This window comes from Aquarana catesbeiana, linkage group LG01 (genome assembly GCF_042186555.1).
Source record: "Aquarana catesbeiana isolate 2022-GZ linkage group LG01, ASM4218655v1, whole genome shotgun sequence".
NCBI classification, from domain to species: domain Eukaryota; kingdom Metazoa; phylum Chordata; class Amphibia; order Anura; family Ranidae; genus Aquarana; species Aquarana catesbeiana.
The window spans coordinates 964,309,151-964,331,808 of record NC_133324.1 but is presented as its reverse complement, the minus strand read 5'-3'; the positions used below and the strand labels follow the sequence as shown (position 1 = coordinate 964,331,808).

At 46.6% G+C, this 22,658-nt stretch overlaps 1 protein-coding gene and 1 long non-coding RNA gene across 6 annotated transcripts in view; one reads left to right on the top strand and one right to left on the bottom strand.

Annotated features, from left to right (window-relative positions):
* LOC141122093 (uncharacterized) overlaps positions 1-2,195 on the bottom strand; it is a 107,342-nt gene extending 105,147 nt beyond the window's left edge. Inside the window, exon 1 of the long non-coding RNA XR_012240618.1 lies at positions 1,986-2,195. This is a non-coding gene — a long non-coding RNA (uncharacterized lncRNA). The remainder of the gene's footprint in view (positions 1-1,985) is intronic.
* LOC141122069 (uncharacterized) overlaps positions 1,566-22,658 on the top strand; it is a 251,763-nt gene continuing 230,670 nt past the window's right edge. The window contains exons 1-2 of one of the 5 annotated variants that reach the window (XM_073611891.1): positions 1,566-1,672; positions 11,396-11,534. In XM_073611891.1, the coding sequence (XP_073467992.1) occupies positions 11,447-11,534 (88 nt within the window). In that variant the 5' untranslated portion in view covers positions 1,566-1,672; positions 11,396-11,446. Of the gene's footprint in view, positions 1,673-1,799; positions 1,901-9,227; positions 9,378-10,768; positions 10,861-11,395; positions 11,535-22,658 lie in introns of those variants that run through there. The other 4 variants (XM_073611885.1, XM_073611866.1, XM_073611897.1 and 1 more) reach the window with 4 other exon arrangements.

Sequence of the window (22,658 nt, the reverse complement as noted above, 5' to 3'; positions counted from 1 at the left end):
AAGAGAGGCAGAGAGAGAGGCAGAGAGAGCGGGAGAGAAAGAGAGAGAGAGGAGGGGAGATAGAGGGGTGAGAGAAAGGAGGAGAGAGAGAGGAGAGAGAGAGGAGAGGGAGAAAAGAGGGAGAGAGAGAGTGTGGGAGAGAGGGGGGAGGGAAGAGAGAGGGAGAGAGAGAGAGAGAGAGGGAGAGAGAGAGAGGGGGAGAGGGGGGAGAGAGAGAGAATAGGAGAGAGGGCGAAGAGAGAGAGAGGGAGAGAGAGGAGGGAGAGAAAGGGGAGATAGTGTGCACGAGAGAGAGAGAGAGAGAGAGAGAGAGAGAGAAAGGAGAGAGGGAGGGAGAGAGAGAGGGAGGAGAGAGTGAGAGAGAGAGGGCGGGAGAGAAAGGGGAGAGAGAGTGTGAGAGAGAGAGAAAGAAAGGAGAGAGAGCGGGAAAGAGAGCGGGAGAGAAAGAGAGAGAGGAAGGGAGATAAGGGGGAGAGAGAGGGAGAGAGAGGAGAGGGAGAGAGAGGAGGGAGAGAGAGAGAGGGAAGAGAGAGAGAGAGCGGGAGACAAAGGGAAGAGAGAGGGGGAGAGAGAGATGGGGGGTGGAGAGAGGGGGGAGAGAGAGAGAGAGAGGAGGATGAGAGAGAGAGAGAGGGAAGAGAGAGAAGGGGGGACCAGAGTATGAACTCCTTTCACCCAGCCAGTAATAAGCAGCTGAGTTTCAGCACAGACTTATGAAATTCCTTAAAGGGTAAGTTCACCTTACAGAAAAATCTGTAAGGTGAACTTACACAGGACCCCACCTCACCCCCCCAGTCCCGCTGACCTGGAGTGTGGCAATCTCCTGTTCTGAGCCCCGCCATGGGGGTACGTTTAGGAGCATTCTAATTAGTCGGCGCGACCAATCAGAAACCGCGTAGCCCGTCCCATCAGAAGGGAAGAAGAAGAGTGAAAGCCGAGGGGATTTCTAAGCCCTGGACCCGTGATGCGGCTATAGCGGGGCTCAGAACAGGAGATCGCCGCGCTTCGGGTCAGCAGAACTGGGGGGGGGGGTGAGTAGAGGGTCCTGTGCAAGTTCACCCTACAAATTTTTCTGTAAAGGTGAACTTACACTTTAACTATACAAAAAAAGCTACAGACTATACTGTAGAGAAACAAAATCACAAACTATATATATATATAAAAAAGTTCACATTTTATTGTTCAATGCGTTGCTTGGGTCAATGCAGAAATGTGTTGAAGAGTGATATCCTCATATGCACTTGCTTTGGAAATATGGATTAACAAATCATTTGTACATTTATAATGATGTATTTGGATGTCTTTGGGGTGAAATATTGTACTTTGGATATGGATGTACAATGAACAGCCTGTAATACATATTTTATTGTGGATCTTTAAATGGAAGAACAAAACTGAACTTTTTATATAATTAGTTTGAGATTTGTACCTCTAAAGTCTTGTATCTTGTTCTCTATGGTTATGGAGATTGATAAGTCTAATGTTTAGGATGTAGTACCTTTAATTAGGATTATATTTGTAGAGTGCTCCCCCCCCCTTTTTTTTTGGTTGTGTTCTTGATTCTAGTCTCAGTGTAGAGGGATGGACAGAGGTCACTTTCCGGGGTGGAAGCTTCTTCAATGGAAATCTGCTAAGGATTGCAGTAGAAATTGATTCCTCCGAGATTTGGAAGGTATCCAGCACACAGGGCTTCCTATTCTTTTTTTTTTTTCCATAGAAGCACAGAGAGGGACAGGGGTGGGGGGGGAGTACACAGCTGATCTGCAAATATAAAACTGGGTATGGTAAAGGCAGACTGTCACTGATTGAAGGCAACTGTGCAGGGGAGGATAGCTTGTGTCCCCTCTCTGATCATCTATAACACATCCTGTTTGCTTCAATTTTCCTTCCAGAAGTTCAGGTTGGTAAGAACTTGGTGAAGGGTGGATAGGAGTGTGGATGGGGGGTAGAGAGGGAGTCGTTCACTGTACAGAACGCTCACTCACCTATTATGTCTGGTCTCCTCGAGGCTCCGGCATCTCCAGTATACACACAGGATCTCTGTCTCGCCCTCTCTGTTCAAATCTGCCACCCACACCAGGAACCCTTTTGTAGGCAGTGTAACCAGGCACGGCACACCAGGGAGTGGGCAGGAACAGCGGGGATAGGGTGAGAGGTGGGGTGGAGCTTGAGGCTGGGCAGGAACAGCATGGTTAGGGTGTGGGGTGGAGCTTGAGGCTTGGCGGTAACAGCAGGGATAGAGTGGGAGTTAAAGGGTGGAGCTTGGGGATGGGCAGTAACAGCAGGGATAGGGTGGGGTTAAAGCTTGAGGCTTGGTGGTAACAGCAGGGATAGGGTGAGTGGTGAAGTGAAGCTTGAGGCTTGGTGGTAAAACCGGTGTGGGGTGGGGGTGGAGCTTGGGGATAGGCAGTGACAGCAGGAATATGGTGGAGGTGCAGCTTAAGGCTTGGCGGTAACAACAGGGATAGGGTGGGGGGTGGAGCTTGAGGCTTGGCAATAACAGCAGGAATAAGGCAAGTGGTGGATCCAATCCAGCCTCTGCTTATCCTATCCATCTAGTCACTCAGGGGCGAATGTTGCTGGTGGGCACTGTGAGAGAGCGCTTCAGATGTTTATCCTGAAGTGACAGTTGCTGCCAGCCATCGTATATTCACAGACAGGTTCTCCTCTCCGCAGACCTCGATGGACGGGAGAAATCTGTTTTTTTTTATAAACTCTTCATGAAAAAAAATGATGGTTGGCAATCCTTGTTTAGGGGAAGTGCTGAGGACGAGAGAAGACAATGGTGGCCATATTTAAAAAAGAGAACAATCTAGAGGCAGATTTGATAGAAGAAAAGATTGTGTAATTTACAAAGTTTGTCTGCTTTACATTTGTTGTTGTTTAGTTGTTTAATGTCCGACTCATATCCGAGTCATGTCCGACTCTTCATGGACCATAGCACGCCAGGCTTTTCTGTCCTCCACTGCCTCCTGGAGCTTGTTTACCTTCATATACATTGTTTTGATGATGCTATCTATCTATCTTGTTTTCTGTCCCCTACTTTATGAGTTTCTGGGTGTAAGAAGTTAGAGCAGATCTTTACTTTTCCTTTCCTCTGTCAGTGTGTGATGTACAGAACACACTGAGCACTGAGCTGACTGACTGCAGCTGGGGGTCCGCCTGCCATGTCTACACTATGGTCTTATCTGGTGATCACCGTCTGTCTCCTCTGCCAACTGATGCCAGTTGATGCCAACTCTCCGGAAGGGGACGGTAAGACAAAGAAGGTGACATTTAATATTATCACAGGCTGAAGCTGATTCTTTATATATTATTTTCAGTCATCGATGATTATGGAATATTATATTGAGAAACGGCAGGGAATTATCCTGGGCTCACCGGGGAAGGAGCCTTCATACCTCCATCACACATTGATGTGCCAAAATAAATTTATAGTTATTCCGCGTACACACGATCGGAAATTCCGCCAGCAAAAGACCGATGTGAGCTTTTGGTCAGAAAATGCAACCGTGTGTATGCTCCATCTGACTTTTTCTGGCGGAATTCCAGCCAGCAAAAGATTGAGGGCAGGTTCTCTATTTTTCTGAAAAAGTTCCTATCCGAAAATGCGATCGTCTGTATGCAATTCGAACGCGCAAAAAATCACGCATGCTCGGAAGCAATTCGACGCATGCTCGGAAGCATTGAACTTAATTTTCTTGGCTCGTCGTAGTGTTGCACCCCACCGCGTTCTTGACAGTCGAAAGTTTAGAGAACTTTTGTGTGACCGTGTGTATGCAAGGCAAGCTTGAGCGGAATTTCGTCAGAAAAATCATCCAAGTTTTTTCTGACGGAAATTCCTCTCGTGTGTACGGGGGTTGGTGCTGTTCACATTGTTAATGTCATAACGCTATCAAAAAACCTTTAGGACTGGTTCACACCAGTCTGTGCGATAAAATGCCATATCTTACCATGCGGACAGTCATCAGTGTGAGGGCCAGCATTTTTTTTTAGTGCCCAATACCGGAAAATCTGAAAATTCTCTCTTACTGTGTGGTGGTGTCCGCATTTCAAGGGTTGACTGTTTGTTTAGTCTAGCGGAGAGTAAAAGAACTTTTACTTACCTGATCCTCTGCTCCCCAGTGGTGGACTGTCCCTCGGCATCCCCCCAGTCCAACGCAGAGCAACCTTGCATTTGTCTTGGGACATTACACCTTTGGACAAAAAGAGAAGAATAGCCTGGTGGGTTTTACTTCCTCTTTATTTCCCTGCAAAGGTAAAGCATAATGGGCTAGTATGCATCGCATACTAGCCCATTATGTGTCACTTGCTTGAAACCGAAGCCTGCAATGTCACTGCTGTCCCCACTAGCAGCGAGTGTCCATCTTCACCCCTCTTCCTTCCTGGGCCGTGAACTCCGGCTCTGTGACTGGTCGGAGTCATGTGACATCACTCCCCTGCATGCACTCGGGAGCCACCAGTCACGGCATGACACCTATTAGAAACAGCATGATGTGTCCTTTCTAAAGTGCGCATGCACGGTAGACATTGGCGAATGCACCGTAGTCATCGGCGCTCAGCTTTTTTTGTAAATATCTCCTAAACCATGGAGGTTTAGGAGATATTCAAAGCACCTACAGGTAAGCCTTAATATAGACTTACCTGTAGGTAAAAGTGGTTGCACAGGGTATACAACCACTTTAAGCAGGCCTATGCTGTGAGCTAGGCCTGTTTGTTTTGATCTGGGAGCAGGGGAGTGGTTTAGTATAGCAGTAGGTGAATGACATGTACTTCAGCTCTTGGGTGCCTCCTCTGTTTCCAGGGAGAATGTTCTGGAAAAGGGGCAGGGCAGAGAGCTGGTGTGACATGGGGTTCATGTGAGGAGCTCTTACCAATCCCCAACTAGGATTGGCAGGGGGCAGGCCTTCTACATATACCCATGGTCAGCCTGCTGGGGGGAGGAGTTGTCAGCTGGGTGAACTGGATGATGGAGTGTTAGACTGCCATGTCTGAGGGAACCCACTTTCTGGGGGGGGGTGTACCTCAGGCGGGGGGGCTCGGGATCTGGGAGGGAGCCTCTCCTTGCACGGTCATGGAGAGGTGTCCTGGAACAGGAGCTGAAAGGACAGTTGGTCAGCAAAGTAAAGTCATTCAGGAGGGATCCAGGACAGGTGTCGGTGAATGGAAAGCTCTGGGCGAGACATGCCAGGGGAGCTGGATGTAGAGACTGTGGGAGTTTTGTGTCAAGTCGCTGCAGCCAGGAGGGCGGGCAGGATTTGCAAGTCAGACTGGCTGGGATCAGTAGTCCATCTACATTTATTCTTCTCAATTAAATTGGTTGCTACCACAGAGGGGTACTGCAGACCCCGGCCTACAAATGGCTATCAAGTAAAGACCTTGGGACTTATTCAGAGTGAGGCCTAGTCATGTGCTGATGGTATGTTTAGAGTCCGTCATCTTGTTCTGCTGAGAAGTGTGACGCAGGTACCATACCTCCCAACTTTTTGCGATGGGAATGAGGGACACCTATCAGCAAAAGTATGTAGGTATAGGACACACCCCTTGCCACGCCTCCTTAAAGGAGAATTGTACAAAAAACAAGATTGGTTAAACTCAGTGCTTTTTTTTACCACTTCTATTCCTTTATATTGGCTTTTGGAATTTATAAATGCAGCAATTTAGAAATCAGATGAAAGGTTTAGCGCTGGAAAACACTTTTTGATAGATAAAAAGTGCATTTTATATACATCTATACAGATCAGACCAAAATGAGGGACAAATAAGGAGGAATGAGGGACAGAGGGACATTGCTCCAAATCAGGGACAGTCCCTTGAAATCAGGGACAGTTGGGAGCTATGAGTTACTTTTATTCTACAAAGTACAATTCATCCTATGGGCATCCCATGTCCCTTTTCCCCAACCAAGTTCAATCCCCTATTAAAAACAACAAAAACAAACAAGAGACTGTTCATTGACTGAGAAGTGAGTCTAAGGGAGGTTGGCAGCAGGGTGAAATGTGTGGATGCTGTAATACGTAGCAACCCCCGCGGGGCCATCGCTACATAGTGAATATATTTTTTTAAGAAAACACATTTTTCTTTGTTTCTGCTATAAAATTTAGCAAATAAAAGGTAAAGAAAGAAAGGGAGAGAGAAAGTGAGAGAGAAAGGGGGAGAGGGAGAGGAGACAGGAGGGAGAGAGAAAGGGGGGAGAGAGAGGAGAGAGGAGGGAGAGGGAAAGGGGGAGAGAGAAAGGGGGGAGGGAGAGAGAGCAAGGGTGTGTGAGAGAGAGAGGGTGAGAGGGAGGGAGAGGGAGAGAGGGAGAGAGAGAGAGAGAGAGGGGGGAGAGGAGAGGTGAGGAGAGGAGGGAGAGAGAAAGAAGGGGGAGAGAGAGAGAGGAGGGAGAGAGAGAAGAGAGAGAGAAAGGGGGAGAGAGGGAGGAGAGAGAGAGGGAGGAGAGAGAAAGGGGGAGAGTAGGGAGAGAGAGGGAGAGAGAGAGAGTAGAGGAGAGAGAGGGGAGGAGGGAGAGAGAAAGGGGGAGAGAGAGGAGAGAGGAGGTAGAGAGAAAGGGGGAGGAGAGAGAGCGAGAGAGAGTGAAGGAGGAGAGAAGAGAGAGAGAGAGGGGGGAGAGTAGGGAGAGAGAGGAGGGGGGAGGAGAGAGAGAGAGAAAGGGAGGGGAGAGAGAGGAGGGAGGAGGGAAAGAGGGGAGAAAGTGAGGAGAGAGGAGGGAGAGAGAAAGGAGAGGAGAGAGGAGGAGAGAGAGAAAGGGGGAGAGAGGGGGGAGAGGAGAGAGAGAGAAGAGAGGAGGGAGAGAGAAAGGGGGAGAGGGAGAGGAGGGAGAGAGAGGGAGGGGAGGGAGGAAGAGGGGAGAGCAGAGAGAGAGGGGATTGGGGGAGAGGGAGGGGAGAGATAGGGGGTGAGAGGGAGAGAGAGGGGAGGGAGAGAGAAAGAGAGAGAGGGTGGGAGAGGGGGAGAGAGGAAGGGGGGAGAAAGGGGAGAGAGAGGAGGGAGAGAGAAAGGGTGGAGGGGGGAGGGAGAGGAGGGACAGAGAAGAGAGAGGAGGGAGAGAGGGAGAGAGAGGGAGAGGAGGGAGAGAGAGGGGGAGGGAGAGAGAAGGAGGGAGAGAGAGAGAGAGAAAGAGAAGAGAGAGGCGGGGGAGAGAGAGGGGGAGAGAGAGAGGGCAAAGAGAGAGGGGGAAAGGAGGGAGAGAGATAAAGAGAGGGAGAGGAGGGACAAAGAGGGGGAGAGAGCAGAGAGAAAGGGGGTAGGGGGAGAGGGAGGGGGAGATAGAGGGAGAGAGGGTGAGAGGGGGAGAGAGAGAGGAGGGAGAAAGAGAGAGGGAGAAGGGAGAAGGGGGGAGAGAGAGGGGTGATATGGGGAGAGGGAGGGGGAGAGAGAGGGGGATAAGATGGAGAGAGGAAGGAGAGAGAGAGAGAGAGGGGGGAGGAGGGAGAGAGAGGGAGAGAGAGTAGAGGAAAGAGAGGGGAGGAGGGAGAGAGAAAGAGGGGAGAGAGAGGAGAGAGGAGGGAGAGAGAAAGGGTGAAGAGAGAGAGAAAGAGCGAGAGAGAGTGAGAGAGAGAGGAGAGAGAGAGAAGGGAGAGTAGGGAGAGAGAAAGAAGGGAGAGAGAGAGAGGAGGGGGAGAGGAGAGATAGAGAAAGGGAGGGGGAGAGAGAGGAGGGAGGAGGGAAAGAGGGGAGAGATGGAGGAGAGAGGAGGGAGAGAGAAAGGAGAGGAGAGAGAGAGAGAGAGAAAGAGGGAGAGAGAGAGGAGAGAGAGAAAGGGGGACAGAGGGGAGAGAGAGAGAAGAGAGGAGGGAGAGAGAAAGGGGGAAGGGAGAGGAGGGAGAGAGAGGGAGGGGAGGGAGGAAGAGGGGGAGAGCAGAGAGAGGGGGGATTGGCGGAGAGGGAGGGGAGAGATAGGGGGTGAGAGGGAGAGAGAGGGGAGGGAGAGAGAAAGAGTGAGAGGGTGGAAGAGGGGGAGAGAGGAAGGGGGGAGAGAGGGGAGAGAGAGAGGAGGGAGAGAAAAAGGGTGGAGGGGGGGAGAGGAGGGAGAGAGAGAGAGGAGGGTGGAGACAAAGAGAGAGAGAAAGAGAAGAGAGAGGGAGAGAGAAAGGGGGAGAGAGAGAGAGAGAGAGAGAGAGAGAGAGAGAGAGAGAGAGAAGGAAGAGGAGAGAGAGAAGGAAGAGGAGAGAGAGAGAGGCCGAGGAGGGAGAGAGAGGGGAGGGAGAGAGAGAGAAAGATAAGAGAGAGGAGGGAGAGAGAGAAAGGGGGAGAGAGAGAGGGCAGAGAGAGAGGGGGAGAGGAGGGGGAGAGATAAAGAGAGGGGGAGGAGGGACAAAGAGGGGGAGAGAGCAGAGAGAGAGGGGGTAGGGGGAGAGGGAGGGGGAGAGAAAGGGAGAGAGGGGGAGAGAGGGAGAGAGAGAGGAGGGAGAAAGAGAGAGGGAGCAGGGAGAAAGGGGGGAGAGAAGAGAGAGGGGTGATATGGGGAGAGGGAGGGGGAGAGAGAGGGGGATGAGATGGAGAGAGGAAGGAGAGAGAGAGAGAGAGAGAGAGAGAGTGGGAGAGAGAGGGGAGAGGGGGAATTTGAGCAAAGACTTATGAAATTCCTTAACTATACAAAAAAAGGCTACAGACTATAGAGATATAATATCATAAACTAATTATATAAAAAAGTTCACATTTTTGTTGTTCGACACATTTCTTGTGTCAATGCAGAAATGTGTTGAAGAGTGATATCCTCATATGCACTTGCTTTGGAAATATGGATTAAAAAATCATTTGTACATTTATAATGATGTATTTGGATATCTTTGGGTGAAATATTGTACTTTGAATATGGATGTACAATGAACAGCCTGTAATACATATTTTATTGTGGATCTTTAAATGGAAGAACAAAATTGAACTTTTTATATAATTAGTTTGTGATTTGTACCTCTAAACTCCTGTATCTTGTTCTGTATGGTTATGGCGTTTCATAAGTCTAATGTTTAGGATGTGGTACCTTTAATTAGGATTATATTTGTAGAGTGCCCCCCCCCCTTTTTTTGGTTGTGTTCTTGATTCCAGTCTCAGTGTAGAGAGATGGACAGAGGTCAGTTCCCCGGGTGGAAGCTTCTTCAACTCTGCTAAGGATTGCAGTATAAGTTGATTCCTCCGAGATTTGGAAGGGGTCCAGCACACAGGGCTTCCTATTCTTTTTTTCCATAGAAGCATGGAGAGGGACAGAGGTGGGGGGGGGGGGTACACAGCTGATCTGCAAATATAAAACTGGGTATAGTAAAGGCAGACTTTCACTGATTGAAGCCAACTGTGCAGGGGAGGATAGCTCGTGTCCCATCTCTGATCATCTATAACACGTCCTGTTTGCTTCAATTTTCCTTCCAGAAGTTCAGGTTGGTAAGGGTGGAGAGGAGGGGGGGGGGCGGTAGAGAGGGAGTCATTCACTGTACAGAACGCTCACTCACCTATTATGTCTGGTCTCCCCGAGGCTCCGGCATCTCCAGTATACAGACAGAAGTTTTGGCCTACCTATCTTTGTTCAAATCTGCCACCCACACCAGGAACCCTTTTGTAGGCAGTGTAGCCAGGCACTGAACATCAGGGTGTGGAGCTTGAAGCTTGGTAGTAACAGTAGGGATAGGGTGAGTGGTGGAGGTGAAGCTTGAGGCTTGGTGGTAAAACCAGGGTTGGATGGGGGGTGGAGCTTGGAGATGGGCAGTAACAGCAGGAATTGGCTGTGGGTGCAGTTGAAGGCTTGGTGGTAACAACAGGGATAAGGTGGGGGGAGTTTGAGGCTTGACAATAACTGTAGGGATAGGGCGAATGGTGGGGGTAGAGCTTGAGGCTTGGTGGTAACAACAGGGATAGGGTGGGGGTAGAGCTTAAGGCTTGGCAGTAACAGCAGGGATAGGGATGGGGGTAGAGCTTGAGGCTTGGTGGTAATAGCAGGGATAGGGTGGGGGTAGAGCTTAAGGCTTGGCAGTAACAGCAGGGATAGGGATGGAGGTAGAGCTTGAGGCTTGGTGGTAATAGCAGGGATAGGGTGGGGGTAGAGTTTGAGGCTTGGCGGTAACAGCAGGGATAGGGTGGGGGTAGAGCTTGAGGCTTGGCGGTAACAGCAGGGATAGGGTGGGGGTAGAGCTTGAGGCTTGGCGGTAACAGCAGGGATAGGGTGGGAGTAGAGCTTGAGGCTTGGCAGTAACAGCAGGGATAGGGTGAGGGTGGAGCTTGGGGATGGGCGGTAACAGCAGGGATAGGGTGAGGGTAGAGCTTGAGGCTTGGCGGTAACAGCAGGGATAGGGTGAGTGGTGGAGGTGAAGCTTGAGGCTTGGTGGTAAAACCAGGGTAGGGTGGGGGGTGGAGCTTTGAGATGGGCAGCAACAGCAGGAATTGGGTGGGGGTGCAGCTGAAGGCTTGGCGGTAACAGGGATAGGGTGAGGGTGGAGCTTCAGGCTTGACAATAACAGTAGTATTAGGGTGAATGGTGGGGGTGGAGCTTGAGGCTTGGTTGTAACAGCAGGGATAGGGGTGGAGCTTGGGGATGGGCAGTAACAGCATGAATAGGGTGGGGATGCAGCTTAAGGCTTGGTGGTAACAACAGGGATAGGGTGGGGGGTGGCGCTCAAGGCTTGGCAGTAACAGCAGGGATAGGGTGGGGGTGGGGCTTAAGGCTTGGCAGTAACAACGGGGATAGGCTGGGAGGTGGGGGGTGGAGCTCGAGGCTTGGCAGTAACAGCAGGGACAAGGTGAGTGGTGGGGGGGTGGAGCTTAAGGCGTTTTGGTAACAGGAGGTATAAGGCAAGTGGTGGATCCAATCCAGCCTCTGCTCATCCTATCCATCCTATCCATCTAGTCACTCAGGGGCGAATGTTGCTGGTGAGCAATGGGAGAGAGCGCTTCAGAGGTTTATCCTGAAGTGACAGTTGCTACCAGCCATCGTATATTCACAGACAGGTTCTCCTCTCCGCAGACCTTGATCGACGGGAGAAATCATTTTTTTTATAAAATCTCCGTGAAAATTTGGATGGTTGACAATCCTTGTTTGGGGGAAGTACTGAGGATGAGAGCAGGCAATGGTGGACATATATATATATATATATATATATATATATATATATATATATATATATATATATATATATATATATATTAAAAAAAAAAAACAGGCAGTTTTGATAGAAGAAAGGATTGTGTAATATACAAAGTATATCTAGTTTACATGTGTCCAACTCTTCGTGATCTCATAGACCATAGCGCGCCAGGCTTTTCTGTCCTCTACTGCCTCCTGGAGATTGCTTGCCTTCATGTACATTGTTTCGATGATGCTATCTATCTATCTTGTTTTCTGTCATCTACTTTATGAGTTTCTGGGTGTAAGAAGCTAGAGTAGATTTTTACTTTTCCTTTCCAGTGATAAGACTGAGCACTGAGCACATTGACTGCAGCTGGGGGTCCGCCTGCCATGTCTACACTATGGTCTTATCTGGTGATCACCGTCTGTCTCCTCTGCCAACTGATGCAAGCTGACGCCCACGCTCCAGAAGGGGAAGGTAAGACAAAGAAGATGACATTTAATATTATCACAGGTTGAAGGTGATTCTTTATATATTATTTTCAGTCATCGATGATTGAAGAATATTTTGGTGAAAAACAACAAGGAAATATCCTGGGCTCACCAGGGAAGGAGCCTTCATACCTCCATCACACATTGATGTGCCAAAATAAATTTATTGTTAGAGGTTGGAGCTGTTACATAGTTACATAGTAGGTGAGGTTGAAAAAAAGACACACGTCCATCAAGTCCAACCTATGTGTGTGATTATGTGTCATTATTACATTACATATCCTTGTATGTTGCGGTCATTCAGGTGATTATCTAATAGTTTCTTGAAGCTATCAATGCTCCCCGCTGAGACCACCGCCTGTGGAAGGGAATTCCACATCCTTGCCGCTCTTACAGTAAAGAACCCTCTACGTAGTTTAAGGTTAAACCTCTTTTCTTCTAATTGTAATGAGTGGCCACGAGTCTTATTAAACTCTCTTCTGCGAAAAAGTTTTATCCCTATTGTGGGGTCACCAGTACAGTATTTGTAAATTGAAATCATATGCCCCGTACACACGGTCGGATTTTCCAAAGGAAAATGTTCGATGGGAGCTTGTTGTCAGAAATTCCGACCATGTGTAGGCTCCATCGGACATTTTCCATCGGAATTTCCATCACACAAAATTTGAGATCTGGAACTCAAATTTTCCGACAACAAAATCCGCTGTCATAAATTCCGATCGTGTGTACACAATTCCGATGCACAAAGTTCCACGCATGCTCGGAATCAAGCAGAAGAGCCGCACTGGCTATTGAACTTCATTTTTCTCAGCTCGTCGTACGTGTTGTACTCCACCACGTTCTTGACGTTCGAAATTTCCGACCAACTTTGTGCGACCGTGTGTATGCAAGATAAGTTTGAGCCAACATCCGTCGGAAAAAATCCATGGATTTTGTTGTCAGAATGTCCGATCGTGTGTACAGGGCATTACTGTGTGGTTGTGTCTGCATTTCAAGGTTTGATTGCTTGTTTAGTCTAGCGAGGAGTAAAAGCACTTTTACTCACCTGATTCTCTGCTTCCCAATGCTCCGGTGGTGGACTGTCCCTCGGCATCCCCCCAGTCCAATGCAGAGCAATGGACCTTGCATTTGTCTTGGGACCGTACACCATTGGACCATGGGGGGGGGGGGGGGAGACACTGTTAGGATTAGCAATGAGGAGAAGTGATGATATATAAAACGGGTCAGCGTTCAAGGGACACCACACCCCAATCAAAATGGTAACACCAAAACCAAAAAGGAGAACACTGGAACACTGTGGATTTTTAACCACTTCAATACCGGGCACTTTTACCCCCTTCCTGCCCAGGCCAATTTTCACCTTTCAGCGCTGTCGCACTTTGAATGCCAATGGTGCGGTCGTGCTACACTGTACCCAAATGAAATGTTTTAACTTTTTTTTCACACAAATAGAGCTTTCTTTTGGTGGTATTTAATCACCACTAATAACCATTCTTCATAAATTTAGATCAAACTGTATTCTGGTGCACTTCTTTCTTAAAAAAATAACCCAAATCGGTGTATATTAATTATTCTGTGTGAAAGTTATAACGTCTACAAACTATGGGATATATCTGAAAATCGATCAATCCTGATGTACTGACATCTCATTTCTTGAGGCCCTAAAATTCCAGGACAGTACAAATACCCCCAAATGACCCCCTTTTTTGGAAAGTAGACAGTCCACCGTATTTATTAGGAGGCGTGGCAAATTTGTAATTTGAAGTTGTAATATTTTGTCACAATTTTGGGGGAAAATGAGGATATTTAAAAACAAAGTGTTTTTTTTTCACATTTTTTTTTTTTAAAAGAGAAGTATGTTTTTTTTATTTTTTTTTTTTATTCATACTGACCTAGGTGGATGAAGCATCGCCCCCTGGAGCCTCTAACACCGAGAACCGAGCAATTGAACACCACCAATCACTCGGTTCTCACAGCTCTCTGAGCAGAAAGCTGATTACTGTCAGTCACAGCTCCCTGCTCTGCCCCCTCCTCGCTCATTGGAGCGCTGGGCTGTAGAGGGGGCGGGGAACGGCCGGCTCAGCCTCTCAGTGGCTCGCTGAGAGCCTGAGCTGGGTGTTGGTCCAGGGAAATAGGCGGATCCTGACTGCGTGGTCGTGATGACCCTGAGCCTAAACGTCATCAGAGAACGGACTTCAGCCCACTGTCAGCTGAAACCGGGTCACAGGAGTGCCGAATGAACTGCACCCCTGTGGTAAACCATAGAAGTACAGCCAAACCAGATTTCCCCCCATACTTCTCCTTTAACATAATGTCACCAGAGCAGTACAGCACCATCATATAACTGGTGTGGTGGTGATCAGGGACACTGACTGGTGACAATATGAAAAAAGAAATTAAAACAATTTTTTAATTTTTGTAACATATTTATTAGAATTTTTCTTTCTTTTACATACTGTGACCAGAGCAGTATAATGTTACCATAGTAACATGGTACTACTCTGGGGAGACGATCAGGATTTTTTAATTTTTTTTTTACACACTATGATTGCTTAGAACAGTGATAATCGCTGTACTAAGCAACCATTTTTTTCTGATTGAAATCCATTCAGTGTGTACTATTGTGATTAGCTATGATTGGCCACAGCTAATCACATGGTACAGATCGGTGGAGATTAGCTCTGTCTGTACCATGTGATTACTGTGACCAATCACAGAGATCAACACAATAATACACAATGAATGGTATGAATAGAGACTATTCATTGTGTACAATTGCCATGTGTTCTGCTGTGATTGGTCACAGTGTAATCGGGTGACAGATCTCACTGCAGCACAACCCAAACCTGGGAGAAAGACATATAACGTCCACCAAGGATGGCAGCGCTCCCACCTGGCCCTATAGACAAATGACATGGATTTGGTGCACATGGACAACCAATAATACTTTTATTTAAAGCGGAGGTTCACACAAAAATGGAACCTCCGCTTTTCAGAACCCCCCCTCCCCCCGGTGTCACATCTGACACCTTTCAGGGGGGAGGAGGGTGCATATACCTGTATATTACAGGTATTTGCACACACTTCCGGGCATAGATAGCAGCAGAATCTGTGGGTATCTATGCCACTCCCCCCGCTGTCTGCTGGGAAACACACGGGTCCCAGAGACAACAGGCACCATCCGGATTGCACAGCGTGACTCGCGCATGCGCAGTAGGGAGCCGCAGGTTTTCGCTTCCCGATTTCCTTACCGAATATGGCGGCGGCAGCACTCGAGAGCCGAGCGACAGATCGGCTTTGGGTGCCGACTTCGCGGGAGCCCTGGACAGGTAAGTGTCCATATTTTAAAATTCGGCAGCTTCAGTATTTGTAGCTGCTGACTTAAAAAAAAAATGTTGGCGGAACTCCACTTTGATTCCATTGATTTAAAAGGATTGTAAAGGCAGAAGGTGCATTCTATGCATTAAGATAAAAAACCTTCAGTGTGTAGCAGCCCCCCTCAGCCCCCCTAATTACTTACCTGAGCCCAATCTCTATCCAGTGATGTCCACAACTGCCTTGGCTGTCTGTGATTCTCCCTCCTGATTGGCTGAGACACAGCAGTGGCGCCATTGGCTCCCGCTGCTGTCAATAGAAGTCAGTTAGCCAATCGGGAGAGAGAGAGAGGGCAGGGCCAAACCCGGGCTCTTTGTCTGAATGGACATACGGAGCTGCAGCTCGGCTCAGGTGCCCTCACAGCAAGATGCTTTCTGTGGGGGCACTCAACAAGTGGGAGGGGCCAGGAGAGCCAAAGAGGGACCCAAGAAGAGGAGGATCCGTGCTTCTCTGTGCAAAACCAGCTGCACCAAGGAGGTAAGTATAACATGTTTGTTATTTTTATAGAAAAAAAAACCCGAGACTTTACAATCACTTTGAAATCAAAAAACAAATATACAGTAGATTGACATAAAAATACAATAAAAACAGATTCCATATAGAGGAATTCCCCTCAATGGCAGTGTTGCACCCAATGTGTGATACATCATGGGGAGGGGTGTCCACTGTCTGCCTTGTCAATGCCGCAACGCGTTTCACAGGAAAAAACGTATTCATATTCATGAATTCGTGAATAACATGAACAAATTTCCTTTATACCATGCCATACATAATATAAATTCTATTACAATCATCAATTCTTACATAATAATCACATTAGGCTTAAGCCAACAATTGATGGAGCGCTTTTCTTTTCTGCTACCTCAGGTTGCAGGAAAGAAAATCGCTATGTTCCCCCATCAACACAGTCAGTGTTGATCGGGGAATCCCTCCCACAGGGCTATTGTGTTCTCCCAGAGGGCGGAGGGAGCTGTCCCGGCTGGGAGAATACAGTGATTATTGATAGTGGCTATAGGTGATGACAATAATCGCATTAAAAATCTAGCGGGCTGGTTGTATCCAACTTTATCGATTGATCAACTTGGGTACATGCAGCCTGTCCATACATGGTTTGAATTGCATCCGGTCCCTGCTGAACTGAGATTCGAACCATCTATGGCTGGCTTTACTCAATAGAGTCATCAGGTCTCCTACACCAGCACCTCTGACAAAGGATAGATAGCCAGGACTGAAATCCCCCAGGGAAGTGAGTGCAGAGGTCCTCAATGGAGCCAGCTGAGAATGTGGAGGATCAGGTAAGTATATCTTCTTTAACAAGCCCCCTAGACCTAAATCAGCAGTCAACCCTTGCAGTGAGGGTGCAGCCCTGATTGTTGCCTGATGTTGGACGAGGAGGCCTGGCTTGCAGTCTCCGCTTGTCCCAAAGGTGTTCTATCAGGGTACAGTCAGGACTCTATGCAGGCCAGTCAAGTTCCTCCACCCCAAACTCGCTCATCCATGTCTTTATGGACCTTTCTTTGTGCACTGGTGCGCAGTCGTGTTGGAACAGGAAGGGGCCATCCCCAAACTGTTCCCACAAAGTTAGGAGCATGAAATTGTCCAAAATGTCTTGGTATGCTGATGCCTGAAGAGTTCCCTTCACTGGAACTAAGGGGCCAAGCCCAACCCCTGAGAAACAACCACACACCATAATCCCCCCTCCACCAAATGATTTGGACCAGTGCACAAAGCAAGGTCCATAAAGACATGAATGAGCGAGTTTAGGGTGGAGGAACTTGACTGGCCTGCACAGAGTCCTGACCTCAAACTGATAGAACACCTTTGGGATGAATTAGAGGGGAGACTGCGAGCCAGGCCTGCTGCGCTTCTTGAAGAATGGTCAAACATTCCCATAGACACACTCCTAAACCTTGTGGACAGCCTTCCTAGAAGAGTTGAAAGTTGTTATAGCTGCAAAGGGTGGGCCAACTCAATATTGAACCCAACGGACTAAGACTGGGATGTCATGAAAGTTCATGTGCGTGTAAAGGCAGGCGTCCCAATACTTTTGGTAATATGTGTGAATGGGCCCTTAACCCCTTTGTGAACAAATCTTAATGTCTGAACCTGAATGATAATTCTCCCACAATACAATACTCTGGTCCGGCCACATCTTGAGTATGCAGTCCAGTTCTGGGCACCAGTCCTCAGGAGGGATGTGCTGGAACTGGAGAGACTCCAGAGAAGAGCAACAAAGCTAATAAAGGGACTGGAGGACCTCAGCTATGGGGAAAGGCTACAGGCATTGAACGTAATCTCTCTGGAGAAGAGACGCTTGAGAGGGGATATGATATTGATGTACAAATACAGTACTGGTTACCCTAGCATAGGGAAAAAACTTTTCAATGAAAGGGAATTTAAAAAGACATGTGACCTTTCACTAAAAAGAAAAGAGAAGTAGCTAAACCTTAAACTGCGTAGAAGGTTCTTTACTGTCAGAGCGGTAAGGATGTGGAATTCTCTTCCACAAGCAGTGTTATCAGCAGGGAGCATCAATAATTTCATAAAACTATTAAATGGGTACCTTAATAACCACAACATACAGGGATATACAATATACTATTGACATAATCGCACACACACATACCATAGGTTGAACTGGATGGACTTGTGTTTTTTTTCAATCTCACCAACTATGTAACTATGTAACACAGTATTGCAACTTTGGCATGTGTTAGTAAAACTGGATATAAATTTCTAAGTACTTAGCACTGCTTTCATAAAACGCTCTTGCTCAGTGTCACTCAGGAATTGGAGTGAACGTCTTGGTTTATGACCTTTTGAACATTCATGGTCCTTACTAGGCATATTTGAGAATCTTCGTGTCTCATCAGAAGGTCAGGAAACAACAATGTGGATAGTTATGCAAATTCATTCTTCATTCTGCAGTGTTAGCAAAGTCGGTGACAACAAGGGAAATGACTGGAGATATGGAAACTGGCTAAGTGCCAGCCAGAAGGCAAGTCTGATAGAACCAAGTCCATGGTTTGTACCTAGAATGGTCCCCGACTCCAACTAATCTGTGATAGAAAAATGATGTGATTGTGATCTGATGAAAAGCTTGGAAAGTTTTGCTCACTTAGTGGAAGGTCAATCTCCCAGAGTCTCTTATTTGTTCCATCACATACTTTTCACACGTTCCTTTTTATTAACCACCGGAAGGTTTTACCCCCTTCATGATCGGGGCATTTTTTGCTATCCAGCACTGTGCTAATTAAACTAGTATTTGCGCGGTTGTGCGACACTTTACACAAATGAAATTTATACCATTTTTGTCACATAAATAGAGTTTTATTTTGGTGGTATTTGCTCACCACTTTTTATTTTTTATTATATAAATAAAAAAAGACCCGAAAATGTTTAAAAATGTTTTTCTCCAATACAAGAATTAAAAAATCAAATTTTGTTTTCGTAAATTTAGGCCAAAATGTATTATTCAGCTACATGTCTTTGGTTAAAAAAATCCCAATAAGTGTATATTAATTGGTTTCTGTGGAAGTTATAGCATCTACAAACTCTGGGATATACATACCTCCCAACATTTTGAGATGGGAATGAGGGACACCTACTAGCAAATGTATGTAGACATAGGACACGCCCCCTGCCACACCCCCTTAAAGGAGAATTAACCAAAAAAAAAAAAGTTAATTAAATCCACGAGGGCTTTTTACAACTGCTATTCCTTTATATTGGCTTTTACAATTTACAAATGCAGCAATTTAGAATATGGATGAAAGGTTTAGCACTGGGAAACACTTTTTGAAAGATAAAAAGTGCATTTTATATATAGCTTTATTTTATCAGACTAAAATGAGGGACAAATGAGGGGGAAAGAGGGACAGGGACTTTGCTCCAAATCAGGGACAGTTGGGAGCTATGTATATATAATTGAATTTACGCAGCTATAGATGCTGTACTGTAATGGAGTTGAGCAGCGACTTATAGTGTGACTGTGATAGGGCGACGGAAAATTTGGCGCTAACTGACACTGGCTGGGAGGGTCACTAAGCGACACTAATACAGTGATCAGTGCTAATAATATACACTGTTACTGTACTAATAACGCTGGCTGGGGAGGGGTTAACATCTAGGGGCAATCAAGGGGTTAACTGTGTGCCTATCCAGTGTAATGTGTGCTGCTTTTACTTTCTGATCTGGCTGTTTTTTCTCCCTGCTTTTCCGAGAGAAGAAACAGCCAGATCGCTGTTCTCTGTACACAGAGTCCTGTGTGTTTGAAAAGGCGAAATTCTGTGCTGCGATTTAACACAGCCAATCAGCAGGTTTTAGCTGAAATCTGCTGCCAAACACTGTGTTGTGTCCAATCACAGCACGGGTCGGCAGGCGCGGCCAAGACCTGGAAGAAGGCCGGTCACGTACTGTACATGTACATGACTGTGCCTGTACCTGCCGTCCGCTCACAGTATATTTATTGTGAGCGGTCGGCAGGCTATTACCTCTCTCTACAAGGTTGGAGGAGCTGAAGGGAACTTGATCACCAGGCATGTGATGGTCACGGTCCCAATTGCCCCAACAACCCATTGTTCTGACACTGTGTATAAGAAGTCCTCCTTGTTCTGGGCATGCCGGGAGATTTAGGAAATACGAGCCATCCAAATAATAACCAGGTTATTGGAAGCCAACATACCTAAACCCAAGAACAAAAATGTCATATATTGCAGCTGATTGGTCCTTAGATGTGGTGGCTGCTGAAGTTTTCTTTTCCTAGTTTATTGTCACTTGATAATCCTGCCAGAAACATACTTCCTGTCCCAGGGTGGCGGTGTTCACTCACTGTACTCATCATAGTATATTGAGGTGTTCTTTTTAGTTCACAGAGTATAGCCTGGAAAGCTGATAACAGTGATTGATATAACTGTAGCGCACCCCTCAGGAGCCGCTGGTGAACTGACTCTTTTAGTGCACACACAGCTAGGGGCAAAGCATTTTCTTCATTCTTCCACTGGCTCAAAAGGGACCACCAAGGGGTGTCTTTTTAGGGTTTTATTGTAACAATGAACTTGGATGGGGTGAAGGGAGCATGGGATACCCCAAACTTGCTGAACTGCACAAAAATGTCCCACAGAATCTCTAATTCTGGTAGGTGACTAGGACTTTGCTGAGAGACCAAAGCTGCACACAGTCACTAACTTCCAGATCCGGGGTCATCTACTCACACAACCACAGGATCATTGGTTGCCTCTTTCCTATATTGACCAAGTACTCCCCAGTGAGGGAGATATAGGCTCACACTATAGGACAGCTGGACACCTTTTCCCCAACTTCCTCCTGGTGCTCTCCACTCCAGTGACCTTCTCCAGACCAGAGGCATATATAGTGAAAATGGCGCCCATGGCAAGCACTGAAACTGTGCCCCTGTCAAAACATTTGAAACCCATCTTTCAGATAACCTTAACAAAAAAAACACCTAACAAAACGACAAGGCAAAATTTCAAAATATAAAATGGTGACTAGGGATGAGCTTCGAGTTCGAATCGAACATTGGCTGTTCGCCAGTTCGCTGAACAGAGAACAATTTGGAGTGTTTGCGGCAAATTCGAAAGCCGCGGAACACCCTTAAAAAGTCGATTGGAGAAATCAAAAGTGCTAATTTTAAAGGCTTATATGCAAGGTATTGTCATAAATAACGTTTGGGGACCTGGGTCCTGCCCCAGGGGATATGGATCAATGCAAAAAAAACGTCAGTTTTTTCAGGAGCAGTGATTTTAATAATGCTTAAAGTGAAACAATAAAAGTGTAATATCCCTTTAAATTTCGTACCTGGGGGGTGTCTATAGTTTGCCTGTAAGGGGGCGCATGTTTCCTGTGTTTAGAACAGTCTGACAGCAAAATGACATTTCAAAGGAAAAAAAGTCATTTAAAACTACTCGCGGCTATAATGAATTGCCGGTCCGACAATACACATAAAAGTTCATTGATAAAAACGGCATGGGAAATCCCCACAGGGGAAGCCTGAACCAAAATTTTAAAAAAATGACATGGGGGGTCCCCCTAAATTCCATACCAGGCCCTTCAGGTCTGGTATGGATATTAAGAGGAACCCCGCGCCAAAATTAAAAAAAAAAAATGGCATGGAGTCTCCCTAAAAATCCATACCAGACCCTTATCTGAGCACGCAACCTGGCAAGCCACAGGAAAAGAGGGGGAGACGAGAGAGCACCCCCCTCCTGAACCGTACCAGGCTACATGCCCTCAACATTGGGAGGGTGCTTTGGGGTAGCCCCCCAAAACACCTTGTCCCCATGTTGATGGGGACAAGGGCCTCATCCCCACAACCCTTGCCCGGTGGTTGTGGGGGTCTGCGGGTGGGGGGCTTATCGGAATCTGGAAGCCCCCTTTAACAAGGGGACCCCCAGATCCCTGCCCTCCCCCTGTGTGAAATGGTAAGGGGGTACAAAAGTACCCCTACCATTTCACAAAAAAGTGTCAAAAATGTTAAAAATGACAAGAGACGGTTTTTGACAATTCCTTTATTTAAATGCTTCTTCTTTCTTCTATCTTCTATCTTCTTTCTTCTATCTTCTATCCTCTATATTCTATCTTCCTTCAGTTTCTTCCTCCATCTTCTTCTTCCCACCAATATGTATAAGAGACAACTTCAAGAGCTTGTCACAAAGGGCTACGATCTCAATATTTTAAACAAGAAAGAGAGAGCGTTTTTAATTCCCACTGCGCCAAGAATTCCCACCATTTATTATTTACCTAAAATCCACAAAAATCTATCACACCCTCCTGGACGGCCTATCGTGAGTGGCACTAACTCAGTCACATCACGGATAGGCCAGTATATAGATTTTTATTTACAGCCTTTGGTTAGAAAGACACCATCTTATCTTAAGGATACTAGTTCCACTATCAGACTCTTAGAAAATATTGAGATACAGGATAATTACATCATGGCCACCGCTGATGTGGAATCTTTGTATACATGCATCCCACAAGAAAAGGGTATTGAAGCTGTTCGACATTTTCTAGATCGTGAACGATCTTTGGCCCAATGCACGTATCTCATAGAACTTTTGGAATTTGCCACCAAACATAGCTACTTTTGGTTTAACCAACGCTACTACCTTCAACAGTGAGGTGTAGCAATGGGAGCCAAATTTGCTCCAAGCCTTGCGAATTTGTTCATGGCCAAGTCGGAGGAGGATGTCGTCTATGCTCACAGGGTTCCATCATTCATTCTGTGGGCCAGGTACATCGACGACATCCTCCTCCTATGGAGTGGCATGATGGATTCTTTGAAATAATTTTTTGATCATCTCAATTCAAATGATAGAGGTATTTCCTTGACATATGAGGCAAGTAGGGACAAGATTCACTTCTTAGAATTGGAAATAAAGATTGTTGACAAACAGTTTAAATTCCAAACCCATTTTAAACCTACGGACCGTAATGGTTTTATCCCTACTGATAGCTGCCATCACAGGTCCTGGTTAAATTCAATTCCACGCAGCCAGTTTTTAAGACTCCGCAGGAATTGTACTGAGACCGATACATTTTTGACACAGGCAGGTACTCTCAAACAAAAATTCCTTGATAAAGGATACAACACTAAGAACATCGAAGTTGAATTACAGAGGGTAACCAATATCGACAGGGGATCACTACTTGTGGTTAAACCTAAAAAAGAACTAGACAAGAAGTTTAAATGGGCTATGTTGACCTCCTTCTCAAT